The sequence below is a fragment of the Vipera ursinii genome (assembly GCF_947247035.1).
Source record: "Vipera ursinii genome assembly, chromosome: 3".
Taxonomy (NCBI): domain Eukaryota; kingdom Metazoa; phylum Chordata; class Lepidosauria; order Squamata; family Viperidae; genus Vipera; species Vipera ursinii.
Window position 1 is genome coordinate 211568867 of NC_139516.1, and position 24064 is coordinate 211592930.

Below are 24064 nucleotides of genomic sequence, written 5' to 3' on the forward strand. Positions count from 1 at the left end.
GGCCCCTAGAGTTGGAAACGACTAGCACGCATGTGCGGGGGAACCTTTACCTTTTACCTTTACCCTGAATTATGGGATTACAAGGCCATAAAAAGGGAATTTGATGGTATGTTGTTTATTACGCTTGCGGTTATTTTATTCTCATGTTTTAATTGTATCTGTATAAGCTACCAAGAGTCCCTCTTGATTGTAGTACAGAAATGTTAAGCAAATAAATAAAAGAACCCACTTTGAAATCTATGTTGTCTAAGGTGTCTCCTCTCTCTCTTTTTTTTCTCCTTTCTCTTTCTTTCTCCTTCCTTTTTCTTTCCTTTCCTTTTCTTTCTCTGAAATCTCCCCTGGTTTGCCAGCTGCTTCTTCCCTTACAAATTGCTGGTTAGCTCCACATTTGATGACAGTGAACTCATAGTTGGCATGCACAACGGAAAGCAGAAATCAGGTGACCGTGTGCTTACGACTCAGTAAATAAATCAGTAACTGGAGTACGAGAGAGCCAGTTAGATCCAGCAGTGAAGGCACCAGGTTACAAAACCAGGAGATGGTGAATTCTAGTCCTGCCTTAGCCATGAAGTCAGCTGGGTGATTTTGGGCCAGTCACCAGGCTTCTGTGAGTTCTAGTCCTGCCTTAGCCATGAAAGCCAACCGGATGACTTTAAGCCAGTCCCTCTCGCTCAGCCCAGCCCACCTCACAGGGTTGTTGTTGCGGGGGAAAATGGAAGGAAGAAAGCGTGTTGCATTTGGTCAACCTCGTAGAATTAATTATAACTCTGACGGAGCTCAGCCGTCTCCCCAGCCCAGCCCAGGTCCGAAGGGCAGAGTGCAGACAGACAGCGAAGAGCAGGAGGGTGGCAAGGAGGCTGGCCGGATCCTGCTCTGGCCAGCCGGGCATGGGAAGGGAGCCTCTGCAAGAGAAAAGGGGGGGGCTACCTGGGTCCCACTTCGGGCGGATACCGACCCCCGACCCCCAAAGTTGCCCTGTATCCAAGCCGGGAGGATGCGCGGCGGCAGGAGCAGCCCGCGCTGGAGCCCCTTGCGGTGCAAGCTCGGCGGGCAGGCGTGGGAGAAGGCGCTGGGCTGCAGGGGGGCTTCCTCCGAGGGAGGAAGGGACGCCCTGCCCGTCTTCACCGGGTGGGCGCGCCGCGCAAAGCAGGGGCCGGATGGATGGCCTCTGGAGGCCCCGCTTCCTGCAGGGCTATTGGCGTCCCGGACTCGAGCGGGGCCCGGGAGCAACCGAGCAGCCCTCCCCCCTCTCCCGCCCCGCGGACTCGCCTCCGCTAGCCGGGAGTCCGCCGAGCGCCCCGCATAGAGTTCTCCCCGGCTAGAGCGGCACCAGAGGGAGGGGAGCTCGGCCGGCCAGCCCGAGAGGCGGAGCTGAGCCATAGAGTCTGTCTCGCGAGCGAATCAGGGCGACCTTTCGGCGCATGCGCACTTCGCCAACCCTCCGGCGCCGGTTTCCCCCCCCCCGCCGGGGCTTTTCGCTCCTCCGCGGCTGGGACGAATCCCGCCCGAGGCGCTTTGCACGCGCTCAGAGGCGCCCTCGGCCGCGCCGCTATGGGAATCGTCAAGCTGGCCGAGGTCATCAAGGAGGAGGCCCCGGACGCCGTGCGCCCCGCCAGCCTGGAGCAGTACCGCGGTGAGTGCCTCTCCGCCGCCCTCCACCCCCGAGCATGCGCAGAAGACCCGCCTAGCCTCGGCCCCCGACCATGCGCAGAGTGCAAAGAGTAGCGGCCCGCCCTCGGCCCCTGAGCGTGCACAGAGTGCAAAGAGGAGGGTGGTGGTGTCTGCCCTTAGTCTTTGAGCATGCACAGAGTGCAAAGAGGGGGGTGGTGGTGTCTGCCCTTAGTCTTTGAGCATGCACAGAGTGCAAAGAGGGGGTGGTGGTGTCTGCCCTTAGTCTTTGAGCGTGCACAGAGTGCAAAGAGGGGGGGTGGTGTCTGCCCTTAGTCTTTGAGCATGCACAGAGTGCAAAGAGGGGAGTGGTGGTGTCTGCCCTTAGTCTTTGAGCATGCACAGAGTGCAAAGAGGGGGGTGGTGGTGTCTGCCCTTAGTCTTTGAGCGTGCACAGAGTGCAAAGAGGGGAGTGGTGGTGTCTGCCCTTAGTCTTTGAGCATGCACAGAGTGTAAAGAGCGGGGTGGTGGTGTCTGCCCTTAGTCTTTGGAGCATGTACCCCACCCGCCCGAGCATGTACAGAGTGCAAAGGGTACCCCACCCGCCCGAGCATGTACAGAGTGCAAAGGGTACCCCACCTGCCCGAGCATGTACAGAGTGCAAAGGGTACCCCACCTGCCCGAGCACGTACAGAGTGCAAAGGGTACCCCACCTGCCCGAGCATGTACAGAGTGCAAAGGGTACCCCACCCGCCCGAGCATGTACAGAGTGCAAAGGATACCCCACCCGCCCGAGCATGTACAGAGTGCAAGGGATACCCCACCTGCCCGAGCGTGCGTAGAGTGCAAAAGTGCTCCATCCCTGTGCATGCAAAGAAGGACCTTCGGTCTCTGACCACGCATAGAGTGAATAGAGGAGCCGCCCACCCTTGCCCCCCCCCCCGAGCATACACAGAGCGCAAAAGTGTCCTGTCTGCCCTCGATCCCCAAACATGGGAAAAAGCGCCACCTGTCCTGAGTCCCTGAGCATGCACAGAGTGCAAAGGGGAACCCTGGGGAACCCTGGTGTCATTCTGGGGCTGCTAAGCCTCATTAGGCAGCTGAAGGACTCAGCTTGGAATTTGGAAAGTTTGTGAAAGAACCTCGGCTCTTTTAGGACTCCTGGACTTCAACTCCCAGAATTCCTGAGCCAGCAAGGCTGGCTCAGGAATTCTGGGAGTTGAAGTCCAGGAGTCCTAAAAGAACTGAGGTTGCCTACCTCTGCTCTAGAAGGATGCCAGCCGAGGCACATAGATAAATATAAACTCTGGTAACCCCTAGCTTCTTATAGTAGTAAAAGACACCCCCCCTTTTGATAAGAAAGCTTATTAACCTAAAAATGCGATGTATAAAGAAGGAGGGCAAAGCAGAAGGATCCAATCGAAAAAAACGCGTGCCAGCCAGCCAGTGATTCTTAAGAGGCTTCCTTAATCGTAATAACCATATTAAATTTGTGCACTGTGCGAGGCCTCTCGGTTCTACCTTTGAGGCCGGCACCCTTTTGCCCACCTTCTCCAATAAGGGAAGCTGAAAATGCCACTCCTCGTCTCGGGGGCGGGGGGGGGTGTTTCTCGAGTGGCTGTGGCGCCAGGATGAGACCCGTTTTGGGTACCACACAGCCAAGGTGCTCTCTCTGTGCCCTCAAGAGACCGGAACAGTTTGGAGCGGGGGTGGTGATGGTGTGTGTGTGGATCTGCCACTAGGCAGGTAGGCACTGTGCCAGTGGAGCCCGACCGGGTGAAGGTGGAGGGGCAGAACGATAACTTCCCCTCCAGCCTGCTCAGCCTGCCTTTTTCCTCCTCCTCCATCGGTGACTCAGGACGGGTGGTGGCTCTGGACACTTCCGTGGCCGTTTATCAGTTCCGCACAGCCATGCCGCAGATCATCAACCGCCATGGGCAAAATATCAGGTGAGCAAGAGGGGGGGGAACTCTTCCTCCTCCTCCCCCCCTCCCACTAAGCAGAGGGAATGACTTACCCCTGAAGGAGACCAGACCATCAGGGGTGGGGGGTGGATTCTCACGTTCTCCTTCCAGGCAGGTGTGGGAGCAGTCTGTGTGGGAGGGGGACAAAGGTGGTAGCGTTCCGCCTGGGTTGCGCTGCCTGCCCTGGGACCTTGCCTGACTCTTTTGTGGCCCGGCTCATGCATACAGGTAGTCCTCAACAACCGTTCTTTTACAACAGCACCGAAAGCAGTGGCTTAAGACCGTTTCTCACACCTAAGAACGTTTCACCATCCCCCCAGGCAGCAGAGGTAGGCAACCTCAGCTCTTTTACGACTCGTGGACTTCAACTCCCAGAATTCCTGTGCCAGCATGGGGAACTGTGGCCCCTTCATGACTGGTGGACTTCAACTCCCAGAATTCCTCAGCCAGCATGAGAGAACTATGGCCCCCTCATGACTTGCGTACTTCAACTCCCAGAATTCCTGAGCCAGCATGGCTCAGCTTGGAAACTCTCCCCTCAGCATGGCTGGTTCAGGAATTCTGGGAGTTGAAGTCCACGAGTCATAAAAGAGCCAACGTTGCCTACCCCTGCCCCAGGGTCATCGGATCAAGATTCAGATGCTCGGAAACTGGCATGTACTTAGGACGGTTGCAGTGTGTCCTTGGGGGGGGCGGGGTGTCACGTGATCCCCTTTTTGCGACCTTCTGACAAGCAAAGTCAACGGGGAAGCTGGATTCACTTAACGACCGTGTGTCTAACTTAACAGCTGCAGTGGTTCACTTAACAAACGTGGCAGGGAAGGTCGTGAAATGGGGCAAACCTCACTTAGCAGCTGTCTCTCCCACGGATATCTTGGGATCCGTTGTCGTAAGTCGAGGACCGCCTGCATTCTCTGCTCACCGTCTCCCCCCTTTCCCTTCTAGTTCCCTGCAGGGGCTGTTTTTCCGGACGCTGCGCCTCCTGGAAAAGGGCATCCAGCCGGTCTTCGTTTTTAACGGGAAGCCCCCAGAGCTGAAGCAGCGGGTGGTACGTACAAATCTGGGGGGGGGGAGCCGATGCCCAGATAAACTCCTGCTTGCAGAGCAGAGGGGAGAGACAGAGAGAGCTGTTTGGGGAATCTGCCAGCCATTGGAGGTTGCCAGCCAGCCAGGCAGCCCACTGAAGCCCCCTCCTAGGGACCGAGTTCAGGTAGCCCAGCGGTAGGCAACCTCGGCTCTTTTATGACTCATGGACTTCAACCCCCAGAATTCCTGAGTCAGCTATGCTGACTCAGGAATTCTGGGAGTTGAAGTCCATGAGTCATAAAAGAGCCGAGGTTGCCTACCCCTGAGGTAGCCGGTCGAAGGAAATCACTCCCACTGGTTACGTTACCTAGTTTGGGTCATGAATGTCTGCAAGGAAGCAGCCAAGGAGCCCACAGTTGTCATCCTCCTCCTCCTCCTCCTCTCCACAAACCCCCCTCCCTTCTCGCACTTATGATGTTCCCTAGTTGGGTCATGAAACGTCTGCAATGAACGAATGAACCTTTATTGTCAAAGTACAACCATCTATACGTTGAGATTTGGCTGAGCCTCCCTTCGTGCCCCACCACCACCACAACAACTCACAGTGACAACAAACCCACCATCTTGTTTATACCACGTCAGCTAATTGCACAACGCGCTGGCTTCACAAGTCAATCGTACGTAAAAGTTATTTCCCGTTCAAGAGCCTGACAGCCCACGGATAGAAACTCTTCTTCAGCTTGTTGGTACGGCTGGCTCTACTCCTGTATCTGCTACACTGCATCATAAAAGAGCCTACCCCTGGCCTAGACTGTTCTTCCCTCTGGTGGAAAATTGCACAGACTGCACAAACCTGGGGAGAACTGTCTTTAAGACAAGAAAACCACCCAGCTCAGAAAGCACCAAGGACCCCACAATCAATCTCTTCATCTTCGTCATCTCCTCCTCCTCCTCCTCTCCACAAACCCCGCTCACTTCTAGCACTGGTGACGCTAACTAGTTGGGTAATGAAATGTCTGCCAGAAAAGAACCAGGTTCAGAGAGCACCAAGGATCCTACAGTCGTCGTCATCTTCCTCCTCCTCCTCCTCCTCCTCCCCCTCCCCCACTCCCTTGTAGCACTGATGACACTACCTAGTTGAGTAATGAAACATCTGCAAGAAAAAACAGAGCACCAAGGACCCCACACTCCTCCTCCTCCTCTCCAAACCTCCTTTCTAGCACTGATGATGTTGCACAGTTAGGTCATGAAACGTCTGCTAAAAAAACACACACGCAACAACCTCATTTTAAGAGCACCGAGGATCCCCCAGTTCAACCCTGGCCTCAGATATTCTCCGTTCTTGGGAAATCACTCGATCCTGCGTTTCCCTTGCAGCTAGCCAAGCGGGCCGCCGTCTCTGGAGCCAGGCGGGGGACCGCAGGTAAAGTCGGGACCCCCTCCCTGCCGGGGCGGGTTGGGCCTGCGGGATTCCAGTTGCCAACTGGGCCTTTCTTCCTGCTCCCCTTTCAGAGTCCGATGTTCCAGCGCGGCTCCCAAGACGAGACTCGGAGACGCTTTTGACGCTCCTGGGCGTCCCTTACATCCAGGTAACAGCCCGGCAGGCATCCGGTTTGCAGAGAGTGGAGGGTCTTCACCGCCTTGCTTTGGGGTGGGGGTCTCTGTTTTGGGCTCCGCTGGGAGCAGGAGGAAGACCAGTTTGGTCCTCCCAGCTGGACGGGCTGCCTTGACGGCTGCGGTTACCTTGACTACGGCTTATGACCGCCATTGGGCCCCAAATAGCCCTGGCTGAGCAAGACACCCCGTTTTCCAACCTTTTTTTTAATCACCGTTGTTAAGTGAATCACTGCAGCTGTTAAATTAGTCGTGGTGGTTGAGTGAATCTGGGTCCCCCATTGGCTTGTCAGAAGGTGGCAAAAGGCGATTGGGGGACCCTGCGACTGTCATAAGTGTGAGCCAGTTGCCAGGGGTCTAAATTTGGATCACGCGACCAAAAGGGGAGGCTGCAACAGTTGTACGTGCAAAAGACGGTCCTAAGTCTCCTTTTTTCCCCCAGTGCCATCAGACAGTCACTACATGAACTGTGGTAAGTCGAGAACCAGCTGGAAATGTTTTGGCCTGTTTCCCCTGCAAAGCCGCGCGCTGGTCTCTGCTGCCCACGATCCCCAAGCGTCTCGCCACTCGGGTGGGTGAGGGTTGCAGTGGGGAAGGGGGCCAGGAGGGGGGAAACCCAGCTCCAGGCCCCCTCAGGATCCGCCCTGGGGGGGGGGTGTTGGACCAGTCCCTCCTTCTCAGTCCAGTGGCGAAGGGGGTCCAGTGGAGACGGGGATAGAGATCCAGGTTGCAGGCATCCTCAAGTTAAAACCGTTAGTGTCAGTTCGAAGTTACAACAACACTGAAAAAGGGGGCTGGCCACTGCTTTTCACGCTTAACGACCATCGCAGCATCCCCCCAGGGTCAGGCGATCAAAATTCAGGTGCTTGGAGACGGACTCATATTTACGACGGCCAAAGTGTCCCAGAGGGGTCACGAGATCCCCTTTTGCGACCTTCGGACAAGCCCAGTCAATGTGGGGGGCCCGGATCCACTTAACAACCGTGTTTCTAACTGAACAACTGCAGTGATTCACTTAACGATGGTGATAAAGGGTTGTATAGTGGGGTGTCTTGCTTAGCAACGGACATTTGCGGCTCAGTGGCGGTCGTAAGGTGTAGTCCAGCCGTAGTGCTAGAAGGGAGTGGGGTATGCAGGGAGGAGGAGGAGGAGGAAGACTGGGGTCCTCCTTCTCCCTCTTTCTCTTTTTCCTCCTCCATGCAAACCCCACTGCACTGATGATGTTCCCTAGTTGGGTAATGAAATGTCTGCATTCAAACCAGAAACCCCGTAGCTTTACTTATTCATTGGAGGCCAGAGTTTCAACCTCCGCCTGACTGGAAATGTCCCTCCCGCCCTCGGGGTGTGACTTAGGCGCCTGCGGAGGCAGAAGCCACGTGTGCCGCCCTGGTGAAATCTGGGCACGCCTGGTGTGCAGCCACGGAAGACATGGACGCCCTCCCCTTTGGGGCCGTGCGCCTCCTGCGGCACCTAAGCGCAAAGGAGAGGTGAGTGTTACGGGCGTGAGACCGTAAGCTAGTTGCAAAAATGTTGAGATCGGGCTGTCCAACCTTGGCAACTTTTAAGACCTGTGGACTTCAATTCCCAGAATTCCCCAGCCAGCAGAGCTCACTATTTCCAATGTTAGAATGTCTTGTGTCATTCCTATAGCTCAGGGGTCTTCAAACCTGACCCTTTTATGATTTGTGGACTTCAACTCCCAGAATTCCTCAGACAGCATGGGGGAACTATGGCCCCTTCATGACTTATGGACTTCAACTTAGCGTGCCTGGCTGAGGAATTCTGGGAGTTGAAGTCCACAAGTTATAAAAGGGCCAAGTTTGAAGACCCCTGCTATAGCTGTTCAGTCAGGTTTGTCTAATCTGTTTTAATTAAAAATTATAGTTTCCCCTAGATCAGGGGTAGGGAACCCCTGAGACAGCTGGTTCAGGAATTCTGGGTATTGAAGTCCTACAAGTCATAAAAGAGCCAAGGATCCCTACCCCTGCCCCAGGGTCCAATTTTTAAAACTGTTTTTAAAACTTTTTACATCTTAGGAAAATTTAAAAAAAGAGGTCGACTTTCCTACCGGTCCAGCTCTAGGGGGCGCTGTTCAACTCCGATTCACAGTGCCTGGCATAGCCCTATGCCAGGGGTCTTCAAACTTGGCCCTTTTATGACTTGTGGACTGGGAGTTGAAGTCCACAAGTCATAAAAGGGCCAAGTTTGAAGACCCCTGCTCTATGCCAAAGGCCATGAAATGCCATTGATAGTTTTCTAAAATTAAAGTCTTAATTGGCATTTTTAAATAATTAGATTAATTAATTCATCCCCATTGTGTTTTTTGTTGTTGTTTGTTGTCCAGCCATCTGGAAGAGATCTCCTTACCCACCGTCCTGCAGAAGCTGGGAATGACTCAGGAGCAGGTGCGGGGAACCGGCCTTGATTTGGCCTCCAGCATTTCAGCCTTTGCCCACCACCCTTGTCTGTATTTGGAAGCCGAGCAGAACGGGGGATCCTTCGGCATTCCCAAGAGATAGACCCCATCCACCCACCCTCCAAGACACTGGGCTGCAGTTTAGTCTGGGAAACAGTTAGTGGGATAGCTTGCCCCCAGGGCCGGTGGGTGCTCCGTGAAGTGGTGCTTTTCAAAAATATACGGGACGACCATTTGACTGGGATGTTATAAAGCATCCTGCCTGGGGCAGGGGGTTGGACTAGATGACCTCCAAGGTCCCTTCCAGCGCTAGGATTCTCTGATCAATTTGTCTGTGTGTACATCCGTCCATCCACCCATATCTATTTATCTATATCTCTATATCTATCACCTGTCTGTCTGTCTGTCTGTCTATCTATCTATCTATCCAACTATCTATTTTCAAGAAAACATTGCACAACAATTTGTCTGGGATGATATAAGGACTCTTGCCTTGAGCAAAGGGTTGGACTAGATGACCTCCAAGGTCCCTTCCAGCGTTAGGATTCTCTGATCAATTTGTTTGTCTCTGTGTACATCCGTCCATCCATCCATCTATCTACCCATATCTATCTGTCTGTCTGTCTGTCTATGTATCTATCTATCTTTATCTATCTATCTATCTAATCTATCTATCTATCTATCTATCCATCTAGCTATCTATCTCTGTATCTATCTATATCTTATCACCTGTGTCTGTCTCTGCCTGCCTGCCTATCTATCTATCTATCTATCTATCTATCTATCTATCTATATCTATCCAACCATCTATCTATCTATCCATCTATCCAACTATCTATTTTCAAGAAAACATTGCACAACAATTTGTCTGGGATGATATAAGGACTCTTGCCTTGAGCAAAGGGTTGGACTAGATGACCTCCAAGGTCCCTTCCAGCGTTAGGATTCTCTGATCAATTTGTCTGTCTCTGTGTACATCCGTCCATCCATCCATCCATCTACCCATATCTATCTATCTGTCTGTCTGTCTATGTATCTATCTATCTATATCTATTTATCTATCTATCTATCTATCTATCTATCTATCTATCTATCTATCTATCTATCTATCTATCTATCTATATCTTATCACCTGTGTCTGTCTCTGCCTGCCTGCCTGCCTGCCTATCTATCTATCTATCTATCTATCTATCTATCTATCTATCTATCTATCTATCTATCTATCTAATCTATCTATCTATCTATCTATCTATCTATCTATCTATCTATCTATCTATCTATCTATCTATCTATCTATCTATCTATCTATCTATCATCTATCTATCTATCTCTATCCAACCATCTATCTATCTATCCAACTATCTATTTTCAAGAAAACATTGCACAACAATTTGTCTGGGATGATATAAGGACTCTTGCCTTGAGCAAAGGGTTGGACTAGATGACCTCCAAGGTCCCTTCCAGCGCTAGGATTCTCTGATCAATTTGTCTCTGTGTACATCCATCCATCCATCTACCCATATCTATCTATCTATCTGTCTATCTATCTATCTATCTATCTATCTATCTATCTATCTATCTCTTGTCACCTGTGTCTGTCTCTGCCTGCCTGCCTGCCTGCCTGCCTGCCTGCCTGCCTGCCTATCTATCTATCTATCTATCTATCTATCTATCTATCTATCTATCTATCTATCTATCTAACTATCTATTTTCAAGAAAACATTGCACAACAATTTGTCTGGGATGATATAAGGACTCTTGCCTTGAGCAAAGGGTTGGACTAGATGACCTCCAAGGTCCCTTCCAGTCTTAGGATTCTCTCGGCTTCCATGAAACTGGAAGAGGGCAGTGGCAAAGCCCTCCTGAAGGAATGCTGGGGAGTCTGGACAGATGGTGACCCCTTTCCCTACCTCCTCAACCCCCCCCCCAGTGACAATCCTTTCTGACCAGTTGAGGGCCTGGAGCCCAGGTGAAGCTGGTGGCCATGTGGTACCGCAGGTTGGGGATGAGGGGAATTGTAGTCTGGCTCATCAGGAGAATGGGGGGGGGGTAGATGGGGATAGACTTATTTATTTACTTAATTATTTAGAAGACCTGTGTGGTCACCCACTCACTTTTAGTGACTGGGCAGTTTACAGAGGGGGGAAAAACCCTAACATACCAAGAATAAAAATCGCGTTTCCTTTTGCCAAGCAATGCCCCATTCCTCTCTCTCCCAGTTTGTGGACCTCTGCATTCTGCTGGGCTGCGACTACTGCCACAAGATCCGGGGACTGGGCCCCAAAAAGGCCCTGAAGCTGCTCCAGCATCACGGAAGCATCGAGGAGGTCCTGCGGAATACCAGTCGCCAGGTACCCGGCCCTGCCCTCGGCCATCCCGCTCTCGGCCCTCTGCAGGTGGGCAGCCTCTGCTTTTGGACGAAGCCCCCTTGGGACAAGCGTCAGCTGGACGGGCGAGAGCCTCCAGAGACATTTAGGCCCCGTGAGAAGCAGAGGCTCCTGGTCAGTAAGGAAAAGCCGGCAGGGCCTTCAGCCTTGTGTGTTCTGCCTGGTCTTACAAGGGTCAGCCTCAGCCATGCCATTAGTGTGTAGAATCACAGTCACAGAATCATGTGGCTGGAAGGGACCTTGGAGGTCATCTAGTCCAACCCCCTGCTCAGGCAGAAAATCCTATCCTATTTCAGACAAATGGTTGTTCAGTCTCTTCTTAAAAACTTCCAGTGTTGGAGCATTCGCAGCTTCTGGAGGCAAGGAGTTCCACTGGTTAATTGTCCTCACTGTCAGGAAGTTTCTCCTTAGTTCCAGGTTGCTTCTCTCCTTGATGAGTTTCCATCCGTTGCTTCTTGTCCTACCTTCAGGCACTTTGGAGAAGAGCTTGACTCCCTCTTCTTTGTGGCAGCCCCTGAGATACTGGAAGGCTGCTATCCTGTCACCCCTACTTGTTAAGCTAAATATACCTAGCTCCCTCAACCGTTCATTATTCAACTTGGCTTCCAAACCCCTTATTGTTGGCAGCTCTTCTGCGCACTCTTTCTAACGGGCATTGGATGCTTTACACGCTTCAGATAAACGGAAGGGTTTTGTTAAAGAACTATCGCAGCAGAGAGAGCCAGTCTAGTGTCAGCCTTGGGCTACTCCCTAGGAGACACTGAGTTCTAGTCCTGCCTTTGGCCTGAAGCCAGCTGGCTGACTTGGCTCAGTCCCTTTCTCTCAGCCCTAGGAAGAAGGAGGCAAGGAGCAACTACAGGTGAAACTCGAAAAATTAGAATATTGTGCAAAAGTTCATTTATTTCAGTAATGCAGCTTAAAAGGGGAAACTAATATATGAGATAGACTCATTACATGCAAAGCAAGATAGTTCAAGCTGTGGTTTGTCATAATTGTGATGATTATGGCGTACAGCTCATGAAAACCCCAAACCCACAATCTCAGAAAATTAGAATATTGTGAAAAGGTGCAATATTCTACGCTCAAAGTGTCCCACTCTAATCAGCTAATTAAGCCATAACACCTGCAAAGGGTTCCTGAGCCTTTAAATGGTCTCTCAGTCTGGTTCAGTAGGAATCCTATAATGGGGAAGACTGCTGACCTGACAGTTGTGCAGAGAACCATCATTGACACCCTCCATAAGGAGGGAAAGCCTCAAAAGGTAATTGCAAAAGAAGTTGGATGTTCCCAAAGTGCTGTATCAAAGCACATTAATAGAAAGTTATGTGGAAGGGAAAAGCGTGGAAGAAAAAGGTGCACAAGCAGCAGGGATGAGCGCAGCCTGGAGAGGATTGTCAGGAAAAGGCCATTCAAAAGTGTTGGGGACTTTCACAAGGAGTGGACTGAGGCTGGACTCAGTGCATCAAGAGCCACCACACACAGACGGATCCTGGACATGGGCTTCAAATGTCATATTCCTCTTGTCAAGCCGCTCCTGAACAACAAACAATGTCAGAGGCGTCTTACCTGGGCTAAAGAAAAACAGACCTGGTCTGTTGCTCAGTGGTCCAAAGTCCTATTTTCTGATGAGAGCAACTTTTGCATCTCATTTGGAAACCAAGGACCCAGATTCTGGAGGAAGAATGGAGAGGCACACCACTGCAAGATGCTTGAAGTCCAGTGTGAAGTTTCCACAGTCTGTGTTGATTTGGGGAGCCATGTCATCTGCTGGTCTTGGTCCACTGTGCTTCATTAAGTCCAGGGTCAACGGAGCCGTCTACCAGGAGATTTTGGAGCACTTCATGCTTCCTTCCGCAGACGAGCTTTATGGGGATGCTGACTTCATTTTCCAGCAGGACTTGGCACCTGCCCACACTGCCAAAAGCACCAAAAACTGGTTCAATGACCGTGGGATTACAGTGCTTGATTGGCCAGCAAACTCGCCTGACCTGAACCCCATAGAGAATCTATGGGGCATTGCCAAGAGAAAGATGAGAGACATGAGACCGAACAATGCAGAAGAGCTGAAGGCCGCTATTGAAGCATCCTGGTCTTCCATAACACCTCAGCAGTGCCACAGGCTGATAGCTTCCATGCCACGCCGCATTGAGGCCGCAATTGCTGCAAAAGGGGCCCAAACCAAGTACTGACTACATATGCATGCTTATACTTTTCAGAGGTCCGATATTGTTCTATGTACACTCCTTGTTTTACTGATTGCATGTAATATTCTAATTTTCTGAGATTGTGGATTTGGGGTTTTCATGAGCTGTACGCCATAATCATCACAATTATGACAAACCACGGCTTGAACTATCTTGCTTTGCATGTCATGAGTCTATGTCATATATTAGTTTCCCCTTTTAAGTTGCATTACTGAAATAAAGGAACTTTTGCACGATATTCTAATTTTTCGAGTTTCACCTGTATGTGTGAGAACTTGGCCACAAAAATCCAGGCAGTTATTCATACAATATCCAGGAGTCGTGACTGCCTTGAGGGCATCCCCGTATAGATATGTAGGCAGACAGGGTAAACTCACTGGGTTTTGCTAGCCTGGCGTAAGCTGTTCAGTTTGACATTAACATGTGAAAAGGAACACTCTCCAAGTCTTGTAAACGGAATAGCAGAGTTGGAAGGGACCTTGGAGGTCTTCTAGTCCAACCCCCTGCTCAAGCAGGAGACCCTATTCCAGGGCTAGGCAACCTCGGCTCTTTTATGACTGGTGGACTTCAACTCCCAGAATTCCTGAGCCAGCCACGCTGAGGGGAAAGGGAGAGGCTTCCAAGCTGAGCCGTGCTGGCTCAGGAATTCTGGGAGTTGAAGTCCACGAGTCATGAAGGGGCCATAGTTGCCCCATGCCGGCTCAGGAATTCTGGGAGTTGGAGTCCGTGAGTCATGAAGGGGCCATAGTTCCCCCATGCTGGCTCAGGAATTCTGGGAGTTGAAGTCCACAAGTCGTGAAGGGGCCATAGTTCCCTCATGCTGGCTGAGAAATTCTGGGAGTTGAAGTCCGCAAGTCGTGAAGGGGCCATAGTTCCCCCATGCTGGCTCAGGAATTCTGGGAGTTGAAGTCCACAAGTCGTGAAGGGGCCATACTTCCCCCATGCTGGCTCAGGAATTCTGGGAGTTGAAGTCCGCAAGTCGTGAAGGTGCAATAGTTCCCTCATGCTGGCTGAGGAATTATGGGAGTTGAAGTCTGCAAGTCGTGAAGGGGCCATAGTTCCCCCACGCTGGCTGAGGAATTCTGGGAGTTGAAGTCCGCAAGTCGTGAAGGGACCATAGTTCTCTCATGCTGGCTGTGGAATTATGGGAGTTGAAGTCCACGACTCATGAAGGGGCCATAGTTCCCCCATGTTGGCTCAGGAATTCTGGGAGTTGGAGTCCGTGAGTCATGAAGGGGCCGTAGTTCCCCCATGCTGGCTCAGGAATTCTGGGAGTTGAAGTCCACAAGTCATGAAGGGGCCATAGTTCCCTCATGCTGGCTGAGAAATTCTGGGAGTTGAAGTCCGCAAGTCGTGAAGGGGCCATAGTTCCCCCATGCTGGCTCAGGAATTCTGGGAGTTGAAGTCCACAAGTGAAGGGGCCATAGTTCCCCCATGCTGGCTCAGGAATTCTGGGAGTTGAAGTCCGCAAGTCGTGAAGGTGCAATAGTTCCCTCATGCTGGCTGAGGAATTCTGGGAGTTGAAGTCTGCAAGTCATGAAGGGGCCATAGTTCCCCCATGCTGGCTGAGGAATTCTGGGAGTTGAAGTCCACAAGTCGTGAAGGGGCCATAGTTCCCCCATGCTGGCTGAGGAATTCTGGGAGTTGAAGTCCACAAGTCGTGAAGGGGCCATAGTTCCCCCATGCTGGCTCAGGAATTCTGGGAGTTGAAGTCCACAAGTCGTGAAGGGGCCATACTTCCCCCATGCTGGCTCAGGAATTCTGGGAGTTGAAGTCCGCAAGTCGTGAAGGTGCAATAGTTCCCTCATGCTGGCTGAGGAATTCTGGGAGTTGAAGTCTGCAAGTCGTGAAGGGGCCATAGTTCCCCCACGCTGGCTGAGGAATTCTGGGAGTTGAAGTCCGCAAGTCGTGAAGGGACCATAGTTCTCTCATGCTGGCTGTGGAATTATGGGAGTTGAAGTCCACGACTCATGAAGGGGCCATAGTTCCCCCATGTTGGCTCAGGAATTCTGGGAGTTGGAGTCCGTGAGTCATGAAGGGGCCGTAGTTCCCCCATGCTGGCTCAGGAATTCTGGGAGTTGAAGTCCACAAGTCATGAAGGGGCCATAGTTCCCTCATGCTGGCTGAGAAATTCTGGGAGTTGAAGTCCGCAAGTCGTGAAGGGGCCATAGTTCCCTCATGCTGGCTGAGAAATTCTGGGAGTTGAAGTCCGCAAGTCGTGAAGGGGCCATAGTTCCCCCATGCTGGCTCAGGAATTCTGGGAGTTGAAGTCCACAAGTGAAGGGGCCATAGTTCCCCCATGCTGGCTCAGGAATTCTGGGAGTTGAAGTCCGCAAGTCGTGAAGGTGCAATAGTTCCCTCATGCTGGCTGAGGAATTCTGGGAGTTGAAGTCTGCAAGTCATGAAGGGGCCATAGTTCCCCCATGCTGGCTGAGGAATTCTGGGAGTTGAAGTCCACAAGTCGTGAAGGGGCCATAGTTCCCCCATGCTGGCTCAGGAATTCTGGGAGTTGAAGTCCACAAGTCGTGAAGGAGCCATAGTTCTCCCATGCTGGCTCAGGAATTCTGGGAGTTGAAGTCCACAAGTCATAAAAGAGCCAAGGTTGCCTACCCGGGCCCTAGACCATTTTACACAAATGGCTCTCCAGTCTCTTCTTAAAAATTTCATTGATGAAGTCCCCACAACTTCTGGAGGCAAGCCATTCTACTGATTAATTGTTCTAGCTATCAGGAAAATTTCTCCTTGGGGAGAAACGTTAAGGCTTGCCACCTCTGTCTCCTACACCCCTTCTCTTAGGTGACCTTGAAAGGATAGCTTAGACTCTGAGGGGGAAGTTCGAAAACGACCGGTGGTGGGGTCCCTACTTTACCAGACTCCTGAACCGCAGGATGTTCCTAGATTTTGAGGAACTTGGGAGCTGAAGAGAAGAAAAAATCTGAAGGTCTGATTTGCTTTGCAGTCTAGACTAAACAGATCCTCCTAGATGTAAATAAAGCATTACTGACAATTGAGAAAAGCCACAAAGCTCTCCCCCAGTTGGAAAGGGGTGTGTGTGTGTGTGTGTGTGTGTGTGTGTGTGTGTGTGTGTATGAAATAAGTGCTTGGTGCTCTGAAGAGTTTGGCAATTTGCTTGCATTAGCTGACCAGGTAACACCATCAGTGTTAATCCCTGCTTATCTGGGTGTTGGCTGCTCTGCTTTTTTTTGTTTCCTCCTCAATGTTTTTATAGTCTCTTGAATGGCTTGTAAATGTGGTTTTATCTCTAGGTGCCTGTTGATGGCTGATGGGTCTGAATGCCAGGCTTTGATGGGATTAGGGAAAAGAGGGAGATCTAGGACAATGGGAAGGGAAAGGGGATGAGGATGTGGTCTCCATTTTGAGGTTTCTCTTATTTTTTCCATTGCACCCCATCCCACCAATGGCTCTCCTGCCCAGCCAGGCCTTAACAGCAGCTCATCTAAATCTGGCACAAAATCTGGTGTTGCTACTCTGCAGCTTACCATGAACTCGATAAAGGAGAATACTTGTCGCTCAGGGTTGAAATGAGGGGTCCTTGGTACTCGCTTAGCTTGCTTGTTTTCTTGCGGACCTTTAATTCGCCAAATTAGGTAACGTGGGAGTTGAGGCTAAAGAAGCTGGATTACATTTTCTAGATCCCCGGAGATCCTGCCACAGGTCACATTTTACTTACTGTTAGTATTGAATTTATTTGTCACCCATCTCACTCTGAGGCTACTTGGGAGTCTTACCACAACAGTAGGATGTAAAATGATTTTTTAAAAAAAATGTAATAACAATAATAATAAGCAATGAAACAAGAGTAAAATAATGAAAATACAGTATAATGAATTAAAAGATGGAGGAGAGGGAGCAGGGGGGGGAAAGTGGGGTCTGGTCTTAGTCGATAAGAAGAATTATTGCAGGATTCTCAGGGACAATTCCTTGAGTGAACAGGTATTCTATGGACACGGCCTGCCGGCCTATTCAGGATTACACCCTGTAGATTTCTTGAGGACTTACCGCCTGGCAAGTCTTGTGGTTTTGGGATGGTTGTTTCCTTTACAGCAGTAGCAATAGGACTTATATGCCGCTTCACAGTGCTTTACAGCCCTCTCTAAGTGGTTCACAGAATCAGCAATCTGGGTCCTCACCTTACCGGCCTCGGAAGGACGGAAGGCTGAGTCAACCTTGAGCCAGTCAAGATCGAATTGCTGGCTGTGGACCACCAGGGCTCTTTTATGTTTTTTTTTATCACACTTAGGTAAACTCCTTCGGGAGGCCCAGTACATGAGTTGGGCAGCCAGAGAAGCCCCCTTAAACAAAGGCCTGAATAAACCAGCCAGCCAGCCTGGCCCACGTTTGCTTGCAGCCTGCACTTTTCATCTGTTATTGTTGTTAGCTGCGAAGTCGTGTCCGACCCATCGTGACCCCACGGACAACGTTCCTCCAGGCCTTCCTGTCCTCTACCATCTTCTGGAGTCCATTTAGGCTCACGCCTCCTGCTTCAGGGACTCCATCCAGCCACCTCCTTCTCTGTCGTCCCCTTCTTCTATTGCCCTCAATCTTTCCCAGCATGAGGCTCTTCTCCAGTGAGTCCTTCCTTCTCATTAGGTGGCCAAAGGATTTGAGTTTCAGCTTCAGGATCTGGCCTTCTACAGAGCAGTCAGGGTTGATCTCCTCAGATAGATAGATAGATAGATAGATAGATAGATAGATAGATGATAGATAGATAGATAGATAGATAGATAGATAGATAGATAGATAGATAGATAGATAGTTGTTGTTAGTTGCGAAGTCGTGTCCGACCCATCGTGACCCCATGGACAACGTTCCTCCAGGCCTTCCTCTCCTCCACCATCTTCTGGAGTCCATTTAAGCTCACACCTACTGCTTCAGGGACTCCATCCAGCCACCTCCTTCTCTGCCGTCCCCTTCTTCTCTTGCCCTCCACCTTTCCCAGCATGAGGCTCTTCTCCAGTGAGTCCTTCCTTCTCATTAGGTGGCCAAAGTATCTGAGTTTCCAGTTCAGGATCTGGCCTTCTACAGAGCAGTCAGGGTTGATCTCAGATAGATAGATAGATAGATAGATAGATAGATAGATAGATAGATAGATAGATAGATAGATAGATAGATAAATAGATAGTTGTTGTTAGTTGCGAAGTCGTGTCCGACCCATCGTGACCCCATGGACAACGTTCCTCCAGGCCTTCCTGTCCTCTACCATCTTCTGGAGTCCATTTAGGCTCATGCCTACTGCTTCAGGGACTCCATCCAGCCACCTCCTTCTCTGTCGTCCCCTTCTTCTATTGCCCTCAATCTTTCCCAGCATTAGGCTCTTCTCCAGTGAGTCCTTCCTTCTCATTAGGTGGCCAAAGGATTTGAGTTTCAGCTTCAGGATCTGGCCTTCTACAGAGCAGTCAGGGTTGATCTCCTCAGATAGATAGATAGATAGATAGATAGATAGATAGATAGATAGATAGATAGATAGATAGTTGTTGTTAGTTGCGAAGTCGTGTCCGACCCATCGTGACCCCATGGACAACGTTCCTCCAGGCCTTCCTGTCCTCTACCATCTTCTGGAGTCCATTTAGGCTCATGCCTACTGCTTCAGGGACTCCATCCAGCCACCTCATTCTCTGTCGTCCCCTTCTTCTATTGCCCTCAACCTTTCCCAGCATTAGGCTCTTCTCCAGTGAGTCCTTCCTTCTCATTAGGTGGCCAAAGTATTTGAGTTTTAGCTTCAGGATCTGGCCTTCTAAAGAGCAGTCGGGGTTGATCTCCTCTAGGACTGACCGGTTGGATCGCCTTGCAGTCCAAGGGACTCGCAGGAGTCTTCTCCAGCACCAGAGTTCAAAGGCCTCAATTCTTTGGCGCTCAGCCTTTCTTATGGTCCATCTTTCACAGCCATACATTGCAACTGGAAAGACCATAGCCTTGACTATACGCACTTTTGTTGACAGGGTGATGTCTCTGCTTTTTAGTGTGCTGTGTAGATTTGCCATGGCTTTCCTCCCGAGGAGCAAGCGTCTTTTAATTTCTTGGCTACAGTCCCCATCTGCGGTGATCTTGGAGCCCAGGAAAATAAAATCTGTCACTACCTCCATTTCTTCCCCATCTATTTGCCAGGAATTGAGAGGGCCGGATGCCATGATCTTGGTTTTCTTAATGTTGAGTTTCAACCCAGGTTTTGCACTCTCCTTCTTCTTCCGCAACAAGAGGCTCTTTAGTTCCTCTTCACTTTCTGCCATTAGAGTTTCATCTGGGGAGGGTTCAGTTTTCATCTGGGCCCCCGCAGAAGAGCTTGGAATCCGAAACAGAACAGCGTGTAAAAGAGGGGGGGGGAAACAAACCAGCGATAATATAAAAGGTAGGGATCCCTCACAAAAGGTCATTGAGACTTTTAATGTGGGGGAGGTCCTCAACCTTGACCACTTTAAGACTTGTGGACTTCAACTCCCAGAATTCTGGGAATTGTCCACAAGTCTTAAAGTGGCCAAGGTTGAGGACCCCTCTTTTAGGGGCCTGAGAAAATGGGTTGGACCCAATGTGGCAGCACATAGCAGCACAGGTAGTCCTTGAGTTACGGCCGCAATGGAACCCAAAATTTCCTTTGCTAAGGGAAACATTTGTCAGGCACCCTTTGCCTCACTTTACGACTTTTCTCACCGCCATTCTGAAGTGAAGCACTGCAGTCAAGTCGGGGACATGGTCGTTAAGCAAATCTGGCTTCCCCCTTGACGTTGCTTGTCATGAATGTCGTAAAAGGGGAGCACATGCAACCGTCATAAATACGAGCCTCTGAATTTTGATCACCTGCGATGGTCGTAACTCCTAATTTTGATCGCCTGTGACAGTTGTAACTCCGAAAAAGGGTCACGTCGCTTTTTTCAGTGCTGTTGTAACCTCGAATGGTCTCTAAATGAACGGATGTAAAAAGAGGACTGCCTGCGTTGGAACTTTCCCCGAGAAAGGGTCCTGCCACGGGGCCAGCCTGGGAAAGGCCCTGCAGGGCTTCTGCCTCTCCCGGCAAAGCCTCGAAGGCTCATGCTCACAGGCCTGGGGTCCAGGCTAGGTGGCCGTAGGGGCAGGGCTGCTGCTGATGCTCAGGACTTCTTCCCCCCCCCCCCCCGCAGAGCCACCCGGTGCCGGACGGCTGGTGCCTGGCGGAGACACGGCGGCTGTTTCTGCAGCCGGAGGTGACGGATCCAGGCCAGGTGGTGCTGGAGTGGAAGGAGCCGGATGAGGAGGGCTTGGTGAAGTTCCTGGCGGAAGAGAAGTGCATGAAGTGAGTGGGCGAGCCGGACCTGGCCAGGCCCTTTGCGCTCCCCCCCCCCCGCCAAGAGGGTGCGGCATGGGACTCAACATTTCGGCCTCGGCTCTGGGGCTGGAAAAGAAGGTGGGCTGGGCGAGCGGGCAGTTGTGAAGACTCTGGGTGCTGGGCTTCCTCACTGACCACCCCAGCAGGATGGGAACATACGTTGTATATTTCTCTATACGTATGTTGTATATTTCTGTACATATGTTGTATATAGTCTGTTTAGGTGTGTGAAATGTATGTGTTTCACTTTTGAGAGCGGGCAACTAAATTTCAGTTTTGATGTGTGCCGTTGTGCCCACAGTAAAAAAAAAATGACAATAAAGGTTATCTTATCGAACTGAGCAGTCCTTGGTGCTCTCTGAGCTTGGCTATTTTTCTTGCAGATGTTTCATGACCCAACTAGGCAACATCATCAGTGGATAGAAAGGGGTGGGGGTTTCGGAGCGGAGGAGAAGTCGAAAGGGAGGAGGGGGAGGGGGACTGAGGGGTCCTTGGTGCCCTCTGGGCTTAGCTGTTTTCTTGCAGACGTTTCATGACCCAACTAGGGAACATCATCAGTGCTAGAAGGGAGGGGGGTTTGCATCTTCTAGCATTGATGGTGTTACCTTCTTGGGCAATGAAACGTCTCCAAGAAAGCAACCCAGCTCTGAGAACACCAAGGACCCCACATTCCTCCTCCTCCTCCTCCTCCTTATAAACCCCCCTCCCTTCTAGCACTGATGATGTTCCCTAGCTGGGTCATGAAACGTCTGCAAGGAAACCACCCAGCTCAGAGAGCACCAAGGACCGCTCCTTTCAACCCCGAGCTACAAAGGGTCTCCTTTATCGGTAGGATGGGGGCTGTAGTCGCACCCAAACGGAGGCCGCAGCTCTAGGGAAGAGGGGGCTCTGCTGCCAGTCTGAAGGCTCAGAGGTGCTTTGGGAGATGGGGAGGAGGTTGCAGGCAGCTGTCGGGAGAAAAAGAGGTAGGCTGGGGGTGGGGGAATTGGGGCAAAGTATACTTTCTCCTGCCATCTGCTTCAAGTGAGAAAGCTGCCCCCCCAGTCGCCGTGTCTCCTCTGGGAAGGCCAGGGACCCTCTGCCCCATCTCTCATGGACCTCTTTCTCTGGAGGTGCTTGGCCAGCCCCAAATCACTGCCCGGTCTCCAGTCTTCATGCAAAACCTTCACCGGAAATCTCTTGCCTAAACAGGGTTGAAATCCCCCCCCCCCAGTGCAGGTCTTCATCTCGGCTCAAGATGCCCGCAGTGTCCATCCAGGCCAGGCGTAGTCGGGGCTGCCTGCTGGCAGATGGGTCTAGCCAAGTAGGGGTGAACCCCACCCCACCCCTGTGCCTGCCTTCCCCCCCTTTTGCCCTCTTCACCCCAGCCCCTCTTCCGCAGAGAGAGCCGAGTTCGGGGTCGCCTGAAGAGGTGGCGGGACGCCCGCCTGAAGCTCAGCAAGGCTTCCCTCCCCAAGACCAAGGGCAAGGCAAGGAAGGCAGCTGCCAGCCGGACCATGACGGATTTCTTCCCGGTCACCAAAAGCCCAAACAAGGTGAGGAAGAAGACAGAGGAGGGGCAGTGTTCCCATCTACCCACACACCCACCCCCCAAAAAGGGAGCCTGGAAGGCAGGGATGCAGGAGGGGGGGGGCAGATGGGAGGGGTCTGTGCTATCTACTGAATTGTCTTTGCCCCATGGCCTCAGCCTGGGGCCCTGGGCAGTTCCAAAAAGTAAGTAAGTAAGTAAGTGTGTGTGTGTGTGTGTGTGTGTGTGTGTGTGTGTGAGAGAGAGAGAGAGAGAGAGAAAGAGAGAGAGAGAGAGAGAGAGAGAAAGAAAGAAAAGATAGATAGATAGATGGAGAGAGAGTGTAATGGATGATAAAGAGATAGATGATGGATGAAAAGGGGAGGGAGGGAAGGATTGAAAGAAAGATAGCGAGATGATGATAGGTGGGGTGGATGGATGGATGTAAAGAGAAAAGGATGGATGGAGGAAGGGAGAGATAGAAGAAGGTGGGAGGGAAGGATTGAAAGATAGCGAGATAATGGATAGGTAGGTGGGGGGCAGGTGGATGGACGGAAGGCAGGCAGATAAACAGATGGAGAGATAGGTGGGTAGATTAAGCACTGGTGGCTCATTTCCAGAAGCCCAAAGATCACATGCAGCCTTTGGAACTGTCTAGAGACCCAGGAATGCCAGAGAGGGAAGCAGAGGCTTGAAATGTACCAGCTACCTGGGCAGGGTAGGTGGGCAAAGGCACTAGGTCAGGGGTAGGCCACCTTGGCTCTTTTATGACTGGTGGGCTTCAACTCCCAGAATTCCTGAGCCAGCTACACTGAGGGAAAAGGGAGAGGTTTCCAAGCTGAGCCATGCTGGCTCAGGAATTCTGGGAGTTGAAGTCCACGAGTCATAAAAGAGCCAAGGTTGCCTACCCCTGGCCTAGGTCTTTGCAGCCTGCTCTGCAGTCCAGTGTAAACAAGGTTAAGGCTCACGAAGCCTCGCGTGCTGTTTGAAGTCAGCCCCTGGGTCTGACCTGCCCAGGGGTGTTCGGAGGTGGGTACGGTTGAACCCTGCGTTCCTTTTCTCCTGCCGTATCCCACAAAAGCAGCTTGCTTGCCTGTTTCCCTAACTCCCCCCTCCCCCTTTTATACAGGCACCCACCCATCAATCTCCCAGAAAGAAGAAGCAGAAGTGCCGGGGAGAAGCAGCAGAAGTGCCGGGGGTCATCTGAAAGAGCCCCAGGAATTGGAAGGAACGGTTCCCTCCCTGGCGCATTCCTTGGTGCTGCCTGAACATGGCAGTTTTCCTGCAGACCTTTTGTTACCAAACTAGGTAACGCCATCAGCGCGCCATCCGTTCCCTTCGCCTTGCACTAGACCAGGGGTAGGCAACCTTGGCTCTTTTATGACTCGTGGACTTCAATTCCCATGCTGGCTCAGGAATTCTGGGAGTTGTAGTCCACGAGTCATAAAAGAGCCAAGGTTGCCTACCCCTGCACTAGACGCCTCGTCTGCTTCCAGGAAAGTTCTCCGCTCTCCTTCAACACACACAACTGTCCGGACAAGCATTGCATCTTAACAACTGAGCAAAACCAGCCAAGAGGTTGATGCCACCTTACAAATTAACCATGGTTCGATAGAATATTTGCAGCTGAGGGTTGGACCGCGGGGTCCCCGGGGGCTCTCTGAGCTCGGTGGGTTTCTTGCGGATGTTTCATAACCCAACTAGGTGACGCTATCAATGCTAGAAGGGAGTGGAGTTTATGGAGAAGAGGAGGAGGAGGAAGATTGTGGGATCCTTGGTGTTCTCTGGGCTGGGTGGTTTTCTTGCAGGCATTTCGTTACCCAACTAGGTAACAACTAGGTAATGCCGCTTGGGGTGTGTGTGAAAGCCCTAATAAGCAGGCATATACATAGAATGAAGGCTACTGCTAAGCTTGTAAGCCGCCCTGAGTCTTCGGAGAAGGGCGGGATATAAATGGAATTAAAATAAAATAAAAAAATAAAAAAAACATCATCAGTGCTAGAGGGGAGTGGGGTTTATG

At 51.3% G+C, this 24064-nt stretch overlaps 1 protein-coding gene across 2 annotated transcripts; it reads left to right on the top strand.

The window, feature by feature from the left end:
- Positions 1 to 1469: 1469 nt before the first annotated feature.
- LOC310637837 (flap endonuclease 1-like) lies at positions 1470 to 23478 on the top strand. Of its 2 annotated transcripts, XM_083358426.1 has the most exons (11): positions 1470 to 1633; positions 3467 to 3557; positions 4518 to 4620; positions 5976 to 6021; positions 6111 to 6187; positions 7566 to 7699; positions 8557 to 8617; positions 10848 to 10979; positions 20353 to 20504; positions 21919 to 22072; positions 23174 to 23478. In XM_083358426.1, the coding sequence occupies exons 1-11, from the start codon at positions 1552 to 1554 to the stop codon at positions 23249 to 23251; spliced, it is 1110 nt and encodes a 369-aa protein (XP_083214552.1). In that variant the 5' UTR covers positions 1470 to 1551; the 3' UTR covers positions 23252 to 23478. The 2 variants fall into 2 exon arrangements, with proteins under 2 accessions (XP_083214552.1, XP_083214553.1); XM_083358427.1 differs by lacking the exon at positions 10848 to 10979.
- Positions 23479 to 24064: the final 586 nt, after the last annotated feature.

Coding starts and splice junctions, on each gene's coding strand:
- LOC310637837 (XM_083358426.1), top strand. CDS start 1,552: ATGGGAATCGTCAAGCTGGCCGAGGTCATCAAGGAGGAGGCCCCGGAC. Junction 1,634..3,466: donor CAGCCTGGAGCAGTACCGCG/GTGAGTGCCTCT, acceptor TCGGTGACTCAG/GACGGGTGGTGGCTCTGGAC. Junction 8,618..10,847: donor TGGGAATGACTCAGGAGCAG/GTGCGGGGAACC, acceptor TCTCTCTCCCAG/TTTGTGGACCTCTGCATTCT.